Below are 15,816 nucleotides of genomic sequence, written 5' to 3'. Positions count from 1 at the left end.
TTCACAATATCCACAAATATCAAATAATTATATTGAACACCTGAAACTAATATTGCCAACTGTACCTCAATTTTTAAATATGCATTAAAAAATTTCTTTGTAAACGCATCAGTGTATAACTTCAGGACATAAAAGACAAAGAAAAAATGTACAAAAATTACCAAAAAAGTAAAGAAAAAAGGCCAATAAAGTAAAAATTGTATGAGCAAAAGACTTCTTAATGGAAACAAAATATGTCTGAAAATAATTACATTCTAATTTTAAAATATAGAAGAAAAATAACGGTCAAAACTAACATTCTACACATAATTAAAGTAGTATTTAAGAGTGACAGTAAAATAAATGATTTTCATATATTTAAAAATTCAGAAGATTTATAACCCATAGGCCTTCACTAAATGGCTTAAAGAATAAATTTTAGCAAAAAGAAAAGTGAACCCAGAGAGAAGATGTGAAAAGCAAGAAATAAAAGCAAGCAGAAGAGATAAAATAGAATGAGAAATACAATCCATAGAAAAAAAATTTTAGAAATAAAAATTTTTAATAAAAACGTGGTATATCATAATTTGTAGGACACATCTACTCCTTTGTAGATGTCAACTATTATAAAATAAAAATTTTAAATGAAAACAAAAAACACAGAACTATATAGGCATCTTTCCAAGAAAGATGAGAGGAAGAAAATCAGCATAATTAAACCATTCTGAGGTATTTTACTCCCAAGAGCAGAAGAAAGAAATATTTAATAGCTTCAAAGTTTGTAGGAAAGAATATGCAGTTAAAATGTATGGCAAGGGATGCCTGGGTACTCAGTGGTTGAGTGTCTACCTTTGGCTCAGGTTGTGATCCTGGGGTCGAGTCCTGCATCCAGCTCCCTGCAGGGAACCTACTTCTCCCTCTGCCTATGTCTCTGCCTCTCTTTCTGTGTCTGTCATGAATAAATAAATAAATCTTTTTAAAAAATGTATGACAAGAATTTATGGGCAATTGCTAAAGAATAGCAGCATGACCCAAAGCTTTTAAACCAGTAGAGGAAAAGGAACAACAGAGAGAAAATATAAACTTTATCAAACTAACAGAAAGCAAGAAAGCAGAAGGAAAAGAAAAAAGCTAAAGAAAAAAATTAGAATAAATCCAAACAAACAAAAAGAATAAATCCAAACACACTATTTCTTAAATACAAAATAATTTAAAGACTATCAGATTCCACTTTTATTTATCTGTTTATTTATTGTCTTGAGGTCTTTTATATTTTATATACCTATCATCCCGTGAATTCATAGGGAATGAGTTCCAGCAGCTCAGGCTCCTTCCCATCGGTTCTCATAAAGTGTGTGCCTTTCTCTTTGGCTTCCTTCTTTTTCTGATCATTTTCCTTCCCCTCTGCAGGAAGCTATCTCTATTGTTTGAGTGCTTAATACTCAATACATACATTAATCCTCTTGGCAAGAATCTTGCCCTTGTTTGTCCACGACAATGCCAACAGCATACTGGGTAACATGTAGACTCTTCCAGTTTTGCCATGGTAACCATGGTAATGTGTGTGAGGTGCCTCTTTCTGAACAGTGTCCATTCCCTTGATGTTCACAATATCATTTTTCTTGTACATTCACATGTATGTGGCCAAGGAACAGCTCCATGTCTTCCTAAAGGTCTAGAGAATATAGTGGGTGCTCCTACTCCTTCCATTTGTGTTGGTCATTTTGGTGAGTTACTGGAAGATGGGGGCTCCAGATGGAGGATATCAAATTAGGTGAGAAGTTAAAATGGTGGAATAGTAGGGGGACCCTAAGCTTGTCTTATCCCTCAAACACAGCTAGGTAAGTTTCAAATCATTCTGAACACCCAAGAAATCGACCTGAGGACTGAGAGAACAAACTGCACAACTAGAGGGAGAAAAGGATCAGATTAGATTTTTAAAATCTAGCTCCCTGGGGGTGCATGGGTGGTTCATTCAGCTGAGTGTCTGACTCCTGATTTCTGCTCAGGTCGTGATCTCAGAGTAGTAAGATCGAGCCCCACATTGGACTCTGCAGTCGGTGGGGAGTCTAACTGAGATTCTCTCTCTCTCCATCTCCCACTACCCCTCCATCCCCAAGTAAAATAAATAAATCTTTTTAAAAATATTAAGAAATAAAAAATAAAATCTAGCTCTCTGCTGCTTACAGGAGACATTACTAAAACAAAATGACCAGAAAATCTGAGATAAACATATTCAAAAAGAGGCATTAGACAAACACTAAAGATAGCTAGTGCAGCAGTAGTATCATCAGACAAATAAAATTTAAGGAAAGGTGACATTGCTAAAAGAAGATATTAATTTTGAATTACAAGGATTTCTGATCTGAAAAAAACAAACAAACAAGGATATCTGATCTGGTGATTCCATGTGGGATGACCACTATCCTAGATCCTGAGTTTCTATAGTGGGGAATTAGAACCAACCTCAAACCAGTAAAATGCATGAAGACATGGCCATACTCTGTGCTGTTCACGATCACATTATCAGCATGTGTGCATGCTGCATGGCCCAGTGCCTGGCATATACCAGGAATTCAATAAACATAAATTAATTATATCTCTGAACTATAAATGCTGCTGAGGAGCTCATCTTTTTCTGTACCCTCAGAAGTAAAACATAGTGCAGAAATTCTGGTTTATTGATGTGTCCCTTCTTCAAGCCCTGAACACCATTTTACCCCCTGTCCATCCTCCCTCCTCTCCCACTCCCAATGTGTTCCCAATACTCTCTATTTTGTTGGTGTGACTATGCACAATAAGATCAGAAAATTCCACTGAAAAATATCTGAGGTTGAGGATCTTGCAGCCTAGCATAGGAGCTTGCACCTCCAGGGGCCATTTCTGGGGCAAGTAAAGGGGGAGCCTGAGAGAGAATTCAAACAACCCAGGCATTTGGAGCTAGATCTGCAATATTCTAACACCTTCCCTCTGACCTTGTCTCATTCTTTCTGGTTTTGAGTAAAAGAAGATCTAATAATAACTTCATTCTCCAGAGGGGGAAAAAGTCAGTTGTGAGGTATTTTCAGAAAGAATTTTATATTGAATTCTAAAACAGAGAAAATAATATAAATGCATTCAACTATGCCAATAAGTTCCACTGTACTGACAGGCAGCTTTGAACAAATTTTGATGGGAGATGACTTTTCTAAAATTACTAAATTAAGATCAATAATTGCAACTTCATATTTCTCAGGCATATTTCTCTTTGCTCTGATATTTCTCACTCTGAAACATGGGTAAGAAGCAGGGAAAATAAAAAATAATAAAATAATTAAATTAAATTAAATTAAATTAAATTAAATAAGAAGCAGGGAAAATAAAAATGCATGATCTCTGGTCATTCCTGGTCCAGTACCGTCCTTCGAGCATCATGAGAGGTCAAGATTCTCTCTGGCAGAAACTAAAAAGCAACTTGCTCAGGATTACAACCAGCAATGGGGGAGGGCTTATATCTGTTCTTGTCCTTTCTTCAAGAAACACCTCACTGCTAGCAAGGGAGACTTTTTAAGTGAGGTGAGTAAATTTCTGTGCATATGTGAGAGTGACAGAGATAAAGAAATGGATTCACCAAAAGGAAGCACTGATAGACAAATAACAGGCAGATAAAAAGTGCTATCTGCACAAGCGGATTCCATCACATATCCTGATCTTGCGTGGATATTTAATTATCTGTAGTCCAGAAGAGTAGGGCAGTTGTTTCAGCTTCTGGCCTTTATTTTCTCCAAGAAGGTTCAAGGTACAATTGGATAGACAATAGTTATTTTCAAAGCCATGTTATTAGGGAAAAAAACAGGTAAGAACAGAAAGGAAGATGAGAAACAGCTATCCCATTTGTTTGCATATTCATGATGTTTTTCTACTGATAGGAGTGGAAAGAAGCAAGTTGGATTTTTGTTCCTTTGTTTTATAAGATATACAGCTAAAAGTTCAGAAAACATAAATGTTTAGTTACAGAATATTTCTAAGATGACCCCATAAAGCCACCACCCAGACCAGAAAATGGAACGCTGTAGGAGCCTCTGTGAATGCCTTCCCTCTAAGGGGAACACCATCCTGATTTTTGTGACAATTACTTTCTTGCATTGCTTTATAGTTCTGCCAATTGCTTAAGCACTCCAAAGAAACAGAATTTCATTTTGCTCACTTTTGAGCAGTACAAATCATATGACAGTGAACATATCTGTGTCTAGTTCTTGTTACACATAGAAGTAGTTCATTTATTTTCATTGCTATACTGTATTACATTATGTGAATTTACCAAAACTGTACTCACCTATTCAACTGATGATGAACATTTTACGATTTTAGATCTTGTGTTATTTATAATAAGGCTGAACATTCTCAGTTAAACATGTGTCCTGGTGCACATGTGTAGGAGCTTCTTTTGGACAGATGTTCAAAAACATTCAGCCTAGAAGAATTGGTGAGTCATGGAGTGTTTGCTTCTTTGTGTGTGTGTATGTGTGTGTGTGTGCGCGCGCGCGCTAAGAACACTTATGAGATCTACCCTCTTAACAAATGTTTAACTGCACAATACAGTATTGCTCACTACAGGCACAATGTGGTACAATAGATTATCTTGTATAAATGAACGTTTATACCTATTAAACAAGATCTTCATTTCCCTTGTCGCCTGCAGCCCCTGGCAACCACCTTTCTACTCTCTGTTTCTTTGAGTTAGACTATTTTGCAGTACTATTAACAATAGCCAAGATATGAAAACAACTTAAATGCCCATTGATGGATGAATATTTAAAGAAAATGTTATTTTATACATGCAATGGAATATTAATCAGCTTTTAAAAAGAAGAAAATCCTGTCATATGTGACAACATGGGTGAACCTGGAGCACATTACACTACGTGAAATGAACCAGTCACAGAACAAACTCTGCATACTTCCACTCATATGAGGAGTGATTTCTTTCAAGTGACTGTCAAACTACTTTTCCAAAGTGTTTATACCAATTATCATCTCCCTAGCTGTGATGAGAGTTCCAATGTATGAACGCCTGGGAAATTGACAAATAGCTTTTTCTTGTTCAAATGTAAAGGTATGTAGCAGATCATCAAGAAAGGAAATATAGAGAATGCCTGTGTTTCTGATGCACTGAAAACATAGAGACCTTAAAACCGCATATGAGGAATGCTGGATAGCTCAGTGGTTGAACATCTGCCTTTGGCTCAGGTCGTGATCCGGGGGTCCTGTGATTGAGTCCAACATCAGGATCCCCTCAGGGAACCTGCTTATCCCTCTGCCTATGTCTCTGCCTCTATCTCTCTCTGTCTCTCTCAGGAATAAATACATTAAATCTTTAAAAATAAATTAATTAAATAAATAAATAAAATAGAACCACAGATGATCAAATCCTCTACTTATATAAAATGAGAATAATGTCCATCTCGGGACTATTTGAAGGAGTACATAAAATATTTTTATAGTACTGACACAAAGCAGGAATGATATTATTGACAGCTATCAGTAGCATTCTCTTTCTCAACTATTTCCAGAACGGAGTTGAAGACTTAAGGATCCAGTTTCTCTGTGGATGTTATAAGGGTAGAGGGCTACACCTTGCAGATTGTTTCCTAGTATATTTATTTTGTGGTATCTGAGCAGACAAATGTGTCTTGAATAAGTAAAAATACAAAAGTATAAAACTTCTTCTAGGACTATTAGAACTCTTAAATCCAAACATTAAATAAGGTGCAGCAAAAGTATTACAAGTCATTTATAAAACATTTAAAAGGAAAAAGATCAGTAAGTGAAAAAACAACTGTCTTCAAGCCAAGCTAAAATGGAAAAAGTGAATATTCCACCAGATTTTAATGTCACTATATTCATTCACTTACCCTGATCCGCTCATTTGGAAGCAGGTGTGCTGCTATGGAGATCATTCTAAATATTCTCTTAGAGTCACTCATTCATTTGAGGTTTACCACAAGAGTTGACAACTGACTCTTGATGAGTTAAGAGCCATTTTAAAGTTACTAACCTCCTTTCATTCTGAGTTATTGTGCCATTTTCCAGCTTTTTAACTGTGGTTGCCAGCACTTTATTTGCATCATTGGCAAAGTCTAAGTCTCGGACCTCAGACAACGGGACAGACACAATGGCAAATGCTTCTTTATCTTCTTTTGTTTGGCAAGTTCCAATCTGCAATGTGTTTTTTTCAATTCAAATCAGTTATTTTTTTAAATAATTATGCAATATTTTGCAGGTACTAACACATCTTAATACAGTCTAAGAAATATAAGACAGGAATAGATCATCCACACAATGATTTCAACATCCATCATCCACTGTGAAACACTGTAGGGACACATAGATTTTCCATGCCCATTTCCTGCCTTGTTCCCAAAGCCCATCTAGAACCACATCCTCTGACACTTGCCCTTTGCTTCAGTGTCAACAGAGTAGAGAAAATGTACTCCTGGAATCTTCTGCCCTTTATAACATCCTGCTCCTACTCTTTGGGTATTTGTGCTATATCCCCTGAATCACAGCTCTACAGCAGCCAAGCCACTTAGTTCAGCTACCTAAGCAACTGGCAGAATGAATACTTGATGAAATTAATTACAATAATCTCTAATATTGATAAAAATGAATTGTAAGGAACATGTCAATCATCCCCTGATCCTAATCACACAACACTGGGCTAAAAATTAAACACTGTCAACAGCATTTACCTTCAACATAACAGGTCTCTCTTCATCTGTGTCTATGGGGATACTAGTACTTGTTACCCACGTGTTGGTACATAAATGCCTCAACCGAACATATGAGTTCCTAAAAGAAAAATAATACAAAAAGCAGGTCATAAAAATTAAGCAATTACATATTAACACATTTAACAGTTTCATACATGATTTATTTCAGACTAGTGACTCAAGTATAGATCAGTCTGGTTTAAGAAAGTTCTGAGTCAAGGACTATTTCAAAGCATGTGGTATTATTACCTAGGCCAGTGGTTCTCCAACTGTGGTCCCTGGCCCAGCAGTACCAGCATCACCTAGGAACTTGTTAGAAATGCAAATTTGAGCCACCTGGGTGGCACAGTCAGTAAAGCACCAACTCTTGGTTTCCGCTGGGGTTGTGATCTAGGGGTTGTGGGATCCAGCCTTGTGTTGGGCTCCATGCTTTGGCATGGAGTCGGCTTGGGTTTTGCTCTCTTTCTCTCCCTCTCTCCCCTCCTCTACTTCTTCCCTCCCTGCACTCTCAGGATCTCTCTCTTTCTCTCTCTCTCTAGAACAAATAAATAAATCTTTTTTAAAAATGCAAATTCCAAGGCTTCATCCCAGTTCACTGAATCAGAAACCCTGAAGGAAGGGCCAACAATGAGTATTTTAGCAGCCTCTACAGGCAATACCAGTGTGAGAACCACTGACTGAGCAGCCACCTCAGCTAACACTGCTATCTGAATGTAGACCCTTCTGTAGCTTAGTCACCTGTGTGTAAAAGTATATATAATAATATATATATTATTAATTAATATATATATTATTAATTAATATGTATATTATATATATAATTATATATATATAATCAATCTTCATTATTTGCAGATTCTGAACTAATGAATCCATCTACTCACTAAAATGTATTTGTAACCCCAAAACCAATAGGGCATTTTTGCAACCATTTGCAGACATGGACAGAGTGGCAAAAAATTTGAGTCCCCACCGTGCACATTCCCAGTGAGGCTGAATAAGGCAATGCTATGCCTTCTCATTTCCGTTTATGCTAAAAACAAATGTCATTTTCATGGTCTATTCAGTGCCATTTTTTTCCACATTTCTGTGCTTTTTGTTGTTGAGCTTGCTGTTTAAAACAGTCCCAAGCATAGTGCTGTCCAGTGTTCCTAAGGACAAGGCTGTGATGTGCCTTATGGAGAAAATACTCATGTCAGATAAGTGTCATTCAGGCATGAGTTACAGTGCTAATGGCTGTAAGTTCCACGTTAATGAATCAGCAATACCTATTAAATAAGGTGTCTATAAACAAAGCACACATAACACAAGGTTATGTGGTATTGACTGATGAAAATACTGTGACCAGAGACTCACAGGAACCTAACCCTCTATTTCTTCTAGGAACAGTGGCTCAGTATTTGCTAATTCAGTGTACCAAGAAAAACAAGAATCAACTGTATATGAACTGTGAGAGAACACCTGAGAAAGGACAGCTAGAATTTCAGCCACCTCAAACACTCTCATTTTAGTGAATCCTTTAGAATTGTCATTTCTTTAACAAATATGTATAAAAATATCTGTTCAAAAAAAAGCACTATGGCATGTTCTGTGCCTCTGAGTTGCTGAGAATTTGGTAGGAAATAGAAGACATAAATCATACAACATGAGGCAAAAATCATGAAGGCCAATAAGATAGAACCAAATAAAACAAGAGCCTCCAGGAAAGAGCAATTCACTTAGCACCACGGTTCTGCTCATTCATAAAGGTAGATACAATAGAGACTGAGTTTCAAAAATCTAAAACAGCACAAACCAATCCTGTTCAAATAATCAGAAATTAATCACTATTTACCACTAAATTTACCTTTAATTAACCATTTATCATGGGTCTGTGCACTTTATAGTGAGATTCTTTTATCATTTCCATATGCAAACTTCCTTGGTTAGAGTTCAAGAGGGAATCCATTTTTGCTAAGTTAAAATCTAAAATGATTAAAGTTATAGTAAGATTCCAATACTCAGAAGAGAAGGCCAGAAACCTGGACCGGGGAAGACCCTCAGAGAGTATCTCTTCACAGGCTTAAACCAGTGGAACAGGAAAACAAGAGCGATACCTGATACAAAGCCAAGATTGGGCAGCATTTCTCATGAACAAGAATAACCAGGAAACACTTTGGGAAGCTCAAGGAGCAGTGTTTCTGGACACTGCTAGTACACCAACCCTCCCTGAAAGTAACCTACAAAACAGTGTCTGCATCCTGTGTAGGTACCTTCGATATAATCACTGACATCTTCCCAAGGCCAATAATGCTCTATCAAGGACAGTTTAGACCCATCCCACTAGACCTAAGGATATGGGCAAGACTCCTCAATGCACCTAGAGAGTGCATATTAGTGCAATGGAAGATAGACAGTTGCAGACAAAAGAGCTTAATTAAAATAATCAAACCCAACCCCCCAAAAAAAAATGTAAGACATCTTCTTACATTAAGTTCTGGCTACCTCATTACCAATTCTACTTCCCCACCCCTCACTCACTTAGGCCCAGTTGATTTCCTCACTGGTCCTAGTAAATGTCAAGATTTTTCCATTTCATATTACTGCCACTTGAAACACTCCTAATGGAGAAAATTTGATCTCTCAAAACATTCAGATCTTTTCTCAAATGTCCTAAATCAGAGAGGCTGTTTCTGAACACTCATACCTAATACAACTCTCTCTGCAATTTTTTCCAAGCATTTTTATTACCTGACCTGATATTTTATGTTTATTTGTCTACTGCATCTCTTCTTCATTTGAATTTAAGTTTGTTCAGTTCTCTTTCCACTGCCAAGGGCAATGTCTGTTAAGTTCAATAAAGATCTACTGACTGAATGATTAAATAAATGAACAAATGGATGAATGAGTAAATGAATAAATGAAAGAAATCTGGAACTTGACATAATAGAAATAAATGATATAAGTATTAATAGAAATGCTCCTAGATTATTTTTCATGTTAGTAACCAAAGGCCATACAAATAATATGAATAAATAATTCTTATGAATTTTTCAGAATTTATTTGGTCCTATACATTTTAATTATTTATATAATAAAACAAACTATGTTAATCTTGTCACAAAGAGGCGTGATTTTTACACACTGGTTCTTTACTTATGCTCTCTTTTGATATCACAAAAATTCTATTAACATTATATTTTAATTCCTTACCTACCATTACAATTACTCAAAGAAATGTTGCTATTTAACCATATTTTTTAAATTTTTTTATTTTTACCTTGGAACCAGGCAGTCAGCTCTCTGAAGAGTTGTGGCATCCAGTTCAAAAAGGGATGCAATGTCATTTCCATGTGGGACTGAGACTAAAGTATACATGATCTTCTCCCCCGCCTGGCGTTTCTTCTTTGAAGTTGGAAGATCCCCATCTCTCTATTGAGGAGGTACAAAGTTATTTAACTTTTAGCAGGTTTTTTTACTAAAATTTCCAATTAATTAGGAGATAAGGTTTAAATTGTCATTATTTCATTATTTCTTCATTGGATTATAAAGATGTCTGTTTCACATCATCCAGAAAGATCAGGTCAGGCCTGACAGTCTTGGAGGTAATTATTATCAATAGTGTTAAGTCACACACACTCCTGGAGGGATGGCTTGATCTGGGCAAATTATCAAAGCACTAACATTCAGAATAGTTGCATTCCCTTACCCTGTCTTAAACCTATTTACATAGTAGTTTTGGCCATTCCACATTTAAAAGAAACAGAGACAAGAAATAGTGTGTTGAATCACCTAGATTTCATAAACTTAAGAGGGGGTGGGGAGGGGTGTTCAACATGGCAGTGTCTCAGAATTCCTAACTAACTCTCAGAACACAATTGGGGCATTCACCTGGAGAGAAAAGGAATCAACAGCAATATTCCTATTCAGTTTATCAGCTTGCTTAATTAATTCCAAAAACATGCTATAATGGCATATAAGTGAAATAAAATGGGATCTTCAAAAACAGAAGCCTTCATGATAGTGTAAAACTCAATATTTCTAAAACTCCATTTTAAGCTGGCAACCACACAAGATTGGTAACTATATATTTTTTACTTCTCATGGTACCAAGTCTCAATCCCTTTGGAAGAATATGATGCACAAGAAATCAAAATACAATACAGCAAATGTAATATGAGTTTGATAATTACATAAATATAATTACTTATACATATTTATCCAAAGAAATGAAATTTTAAAATGAGAGAAGTAGAGAGAAAAAAAGAGAGTATCACTGTACCATCACAAGAAGTTGAATGAAAGTAGGAAAGAGAAGGTATTCAAAAGACCAAGGAAAGCAGCCCATGCCCAATGACAACAGTTGTTTAATGATCACTGTGAAAATGAGATATTACACCCAATCATTCTAAAATATTCACTTGAAGTTCCATCCCAAGATGGTGAATATCATGTCCTTTGCAGTTTCATTCTGATGTCTTCTGTAAATGGTATGCAAATTGGTAGCACCACTGAACCAGAGAGGAACCACTAGGGCTGCCAAACAAGAGCAAAACTGTTAGCTGCTAAATCTCACCTAGCCCAGAAGCACCTGGTAGCTCCTGTCATCTCTGGCTTATATGTCTTCTGCAGAGACCAAAATTCAGAGTTAAATGAAAGCAGGGGTCTGGGAAAATCTCCCCAGGTAGTTTGACTCGCATAACAGTTGTTTCTAAACAGTAAGTATAAACCATGCTTATTGATCAGGAAAAAAGCATACTTTCTGTACAAGAGAATGTAGAGATATAAGGAAAAATTAAGAAACAGTAAGCAAGCCATATTTTTGGATTTACACAAAGCTTCTCATGGTACCAAAGCCATTGCTGTTTTCACTAATTTTACAAAAAAGTTTTAAAGAGAGGAAGATGAGTATTATCACTTCCTTCAAACAAAGAGATGAGTGCAGTTTCCTAGAAATGATGAAGGATGAGGAAAGAAGAAGGGAGAGGAGAAGGAGAAAAACAAAAAAGAAGGACAGGGAAAGAAGAAGAAAGAGGAAGGTGCAGTGGATGGTTCAACTGGCTGCACCTCAGTCCAAGGGAACCACAGCCAGTGGCCTGGTCTGAGCCTTCAAACACTAGTCAATCCTCAAAGGATGGGCAAGAAGTCATGGCTAAGAACCTTCCTCAGGTCTTCTGAAAAAAATTCTCATGGGTCATGAGATGTATTTTCACAGTGATCTGCATTGAAAGTATGGAAGTCTGAATTGAAGACAAAATCTATGAGGGACCAAAACATCCTCACATCCTGAGAAAAGAAAATCTCAATGTCTTTAAATAATCCAATAAGAGTGATCTGGCCTGAAAAATGAGTTGGGGGAGATGGCAGCTTAGGCCCCTTGGAATCTTGAGATAGGGAAGGGTCTTTAAAGATCAGCGGTGAGCTAAGAATCTTTCCCCAATAAATTTCTGACAGTAGCTAGTCAAGCGAAATTCTATCATTTGGAATTTATTCTTCAGGGCCTTTAAAACATTTTGGTTTAATTTTAGTTATTCCCTGCTGAGATGTATACAGTTCTGTTTATTTCCAACGTTTCGAGTCTCAAAATGTATTAGGAGGAAGATCCTCAAGGAAAAAGCAATAGTTGGAATGGAAAAGTAGAAACAGGGCAAAGGAAAGGGAAATGAATGTGATACTCTAGAAGAAAAACAGGAGTATATAAGAGAAATACAACACTAAAGGCACCACCCCTGAAAGAAACAGCTAATAAATTCGTTTTCAAACAACTTATCCAATTTAAAAATGGTTGAAAGATCTGAACAGACACCTTACCAAAAAAAAAAAAAAAAACACGTAGAGATGGCAAATAAACCTATGGAAAGATGCTCAGAATCATACATCATCAGGGAGTTGCAAATTACATAATGAGATGCCACTCACAACAATGAGATAACTACATACACACCTATTAGAAAGGATAAATCCAAAACACTAAGGACTCCAAATGCTGACAGAGATGTAGAGCAACAGAAATGCACTCATTGTTGGTGGGAATGGAAAATGATCCAACTACATTAGAAGACTGTTTGGTGGCTTCCCACAAAATAAAACATACTCTGTACCATATGATCCAGGAATCATGCTCCTTAGTATTTACCAAAATATGCACATAAAACTTGCACATAGATGTCTATAGCAGCTCTACTTGTAATTGCCAAAACACGGAAGTAACCAAGATGTCCTGTGGTAGGCAAATGGGTAAACAAACTGTGGGCCATCCAGACAATGGAATATTATTCAATGCTAAAAAGAAATGAGCTATCAAGCCACAAAGAAATCACTGAACCTTAAATGTATATTGCCAAGTGAAAGAAGCCAATCTGAAAAGACTACCTACTGTATGATTCCATTCCAAAAAAGGCAAAGCCATAAAGACAACAAAAAGATCAATAGTTGCCTGGGAGTAGGGGGGAGAAAGGAATGAAAAGGCCGAGCACATGGGATTTTTAAAACAGTGGAGCAGTGGAACTATTCTGGATGATATTATAATAAAGAATAGATGTCAAATGGTGGCTACTTTTATCAAAATTCAGAGAATGTACCATGCCAAGAGTGAACCCCAATATAAATTATGGATTTGGGATGGTAATAATATGTTAAAGTAGGTTAATTTGTGTAATAAATGTACCACTCTGGCACCAAATGTTGATATGGGAGAGGCTGTGCTTGTATGGTAGCAGTGGTATATGGAAATCTGTACTTTCCACTGAATTTTGCTATGATCCTAAAACTTCCCTAAAAAATAATGTCTATTTAAAAAACAAAACAAAACAGCAACACCAGAATGAGAGAAAATATTTGTAAGTCATATACCTGATAAGAGGCTTATATCCAGAAAATATATAGAACATTTACAACTCAATAATAAAGACAACCCAATTAAAAATTGAGCAAAAGACATGGACATTTTTCCATAGAAGATATTCAAATGGCCAATAAGCACATGAAAAGATGGTCAACATCATTACTAATTAGTAAAATGCACTAGGACAGCTATCACCAAAGAGTCAGATGATAATAAGTATCAGTGAGAATGCAGAGAAATTGTAATGGTCATATATTGGGAGGACATAAAATGGTGTGACCATTTAAGAAGATTCTGTATGGGGATCCCTGGGTGGCGCAGCGGTTTAGCGCCTGTCTTTGGCCCAGGGCGCGATCCTGGAGACCCGGGATCGAATCCCACATCGGGCTCCCGGTGCATGGAGCCTGCTCCTCCCTCTGCCTGTGTCTCTGCCTCTCTCTCTCTCTCTGTGTGACTATCTTAAAAATAAACATTGTATTAAAAAAAACAAAAGAAAAAAAAATATTCTGTATGTTAGTAAATTGAACACCAATAAAAAATAAATTTAAAAAAAATCGACAAAAAAAAAAAAAGAAGAAGAGTTTGACAGTTTGTCAAATGTTAAGCATATAACCAACAATTCTAAGTCTAGGTATCTATCCAAGTAAAATGAAAATATATTTCCACACCAAAACTTGTCCATAAGCGTTCACAGCAGCATTTATAAAAGCCACGATGTGGACACAATCCAAATGTCCATCAAATAATGAATGGATAAACAAAATGTAGTATATGCACACAATAGAATATTATTTGGTCATAAAAGGCATAAAGTACAGATACATGCTGCAGCATGCATGAACTCTGAAAATATTATGCTAAGTGAAAGAAGCCAGACACAAAAGGCCAAATATTGTATGAGCCTATATATGAAATGTCCAGAATAGGCAGATCCATAGAGTAATTCATGGCTGCCAGGGCCTGGGGGAGGGAAAGATGGGGAGTGACTGCTAATGGATTTAGGCTTTCTTCTGCAGGTAAGAAAAATGTTGTAGAATTAGATAGTGGCTATAATTTTGGAGTTCTATGAATGTATTAAAAACCACTGATTTATATATTTTAAATAGGAGAATTTTATGGTATGTGAATTACATCTCAATAAATTTGTGGAAGGCAGAAAGGGAGGGAGAGAGGCTGGAAGGGAGGGAAGGGGAGAGGAAGAGACAGGGAGGGAAAAGGAACAAGGAAGGGAAGTGGGGAAGAGAAAAGGGGGGAAAGAAAAAATGGAAGGAACAAACGAATGAAAAAAGTCAGAAGTATGCTATTTCATTGATGTCTGCCATGTAGCTTGACATGAAAATTCAGATGTTACACTAAGATATAGATGGCAAAGCAGCAGTTTTCCCTGGAACATAACAGTGACACAAGAACCACACTTCTATCAGACCACAAATAGCTGAAGCCAAGAAAGTCGCAAGAAGCCCTACAGAATCCTCTTATACAGGGCTTAGGAGAATACCATTTGCAATGAGGAATTCCTTCTCTATGGTAAAAATGGTGGTGACATCTGAATATTGAAAATGATAATGACTGGGATATCTGAGTGGCTCAGTGGTTGAGCATCTGCCTTCGGCTCAGGTCGTGATCCCAGGACCCTGGGATTGAGTCCAGCATCAAGCTCCCCACAGGGCATCTGCTTCTCCCTCTATGTTTCTTCCTCTCTCTGTGTCTCTCATGAATGAATAAATAAAATATTTTTTAAAATGATAATGACTATGATGAAGAAGAAAATCAAGAGAGGAGAAAGGAGAAGGTTTAAGAAGAGGAAGTGATAATTCTAAAAGAAAGAAGAGAAAGTTTGCTTTAGTTTTACCCTCATAAGATGAAGAGTTGAAGAGAAACAGACCAGGAAAATTGTAGTCACAAAGAAATATCATTAAAGAGCTTGTTTTTTAGACTCTACAATGCTATTGCAGCCAAAAGAAAGAACCACCAACATAATGAATATTAATTAATACATGTGAGAGAAGACTGCCTCATAATGTAGGAACACAGAAATAATGGACAAGATCAGTCAATTGTAGGAATAACCCAAAGGATTTTTCAAATATGTAGGCAAAGGGATTTGAGAGCAAGTGGCTTCAGTAGATTATTAGAAAGGCACAATTAAAATATGACTTTAATTAAGGAAAATAAAATTTAATCAATTATAATGAACCATGTTTGGAGAAAGGCTTTTATTAACAGAAGATGAACATGTAACCTAAATAAATAAGAGACTTG

At 36.4% G+C, this 15,816-nt stretch overlaps 1 protein-coding gene across 4 annotated transcripts in view; it reads right to left on the bottom strand.

The window, feature by feature from the left end:
• Positions 1-15,816, bottom strand: part of ITPR2 (inositol 1,4,5-trisphosphate receptor type 2) — a 470,949-nt gene that overhangs the window by 330,824 nt on the left and 124,309 nt on the right. For all 4 annotated transcript variants that reach the window (XM_072798592.1, XM_072798594.1, XM_072798596.1 and 1 more), the window contains 3 exons: positions 9,991-10,142; positions 6,711-6,810; positions 6,017-6,177 (listed from right to left, as the gene is read on the bottom strand). In XM_072798592.1, the coding sequence (XP_072654693.1) occupies positions 6,017-6,177; positions 6,711-6,810; positions 9,991-10,142 (413 nt within the window). The remainder of the gene's footprint in view (positions 1-6,016; positions 6,178-6,710; positions 6,811-9,990; positions 10,143-15,816) is intronic.

The sequence above is a fragment of the Canis lupus genome, chromosome 25 (assembly GCF_048164855.1).
Source record: "Canis lupus baileyi chromosome 25, mCanLup2.hap1, whole genome shotgun sequence".
Taxonomy (NCBI): domain Eukaryota; kingdom Metazoa; phylum Chordata; class Mammalia; order Carnivora; family Canidae; genus Canis; species Canis lupus.
Note: the sequence above shows the minus strand (reverse complement) of the source record. Positions and strands in the feature narration are given on the sequence as shown.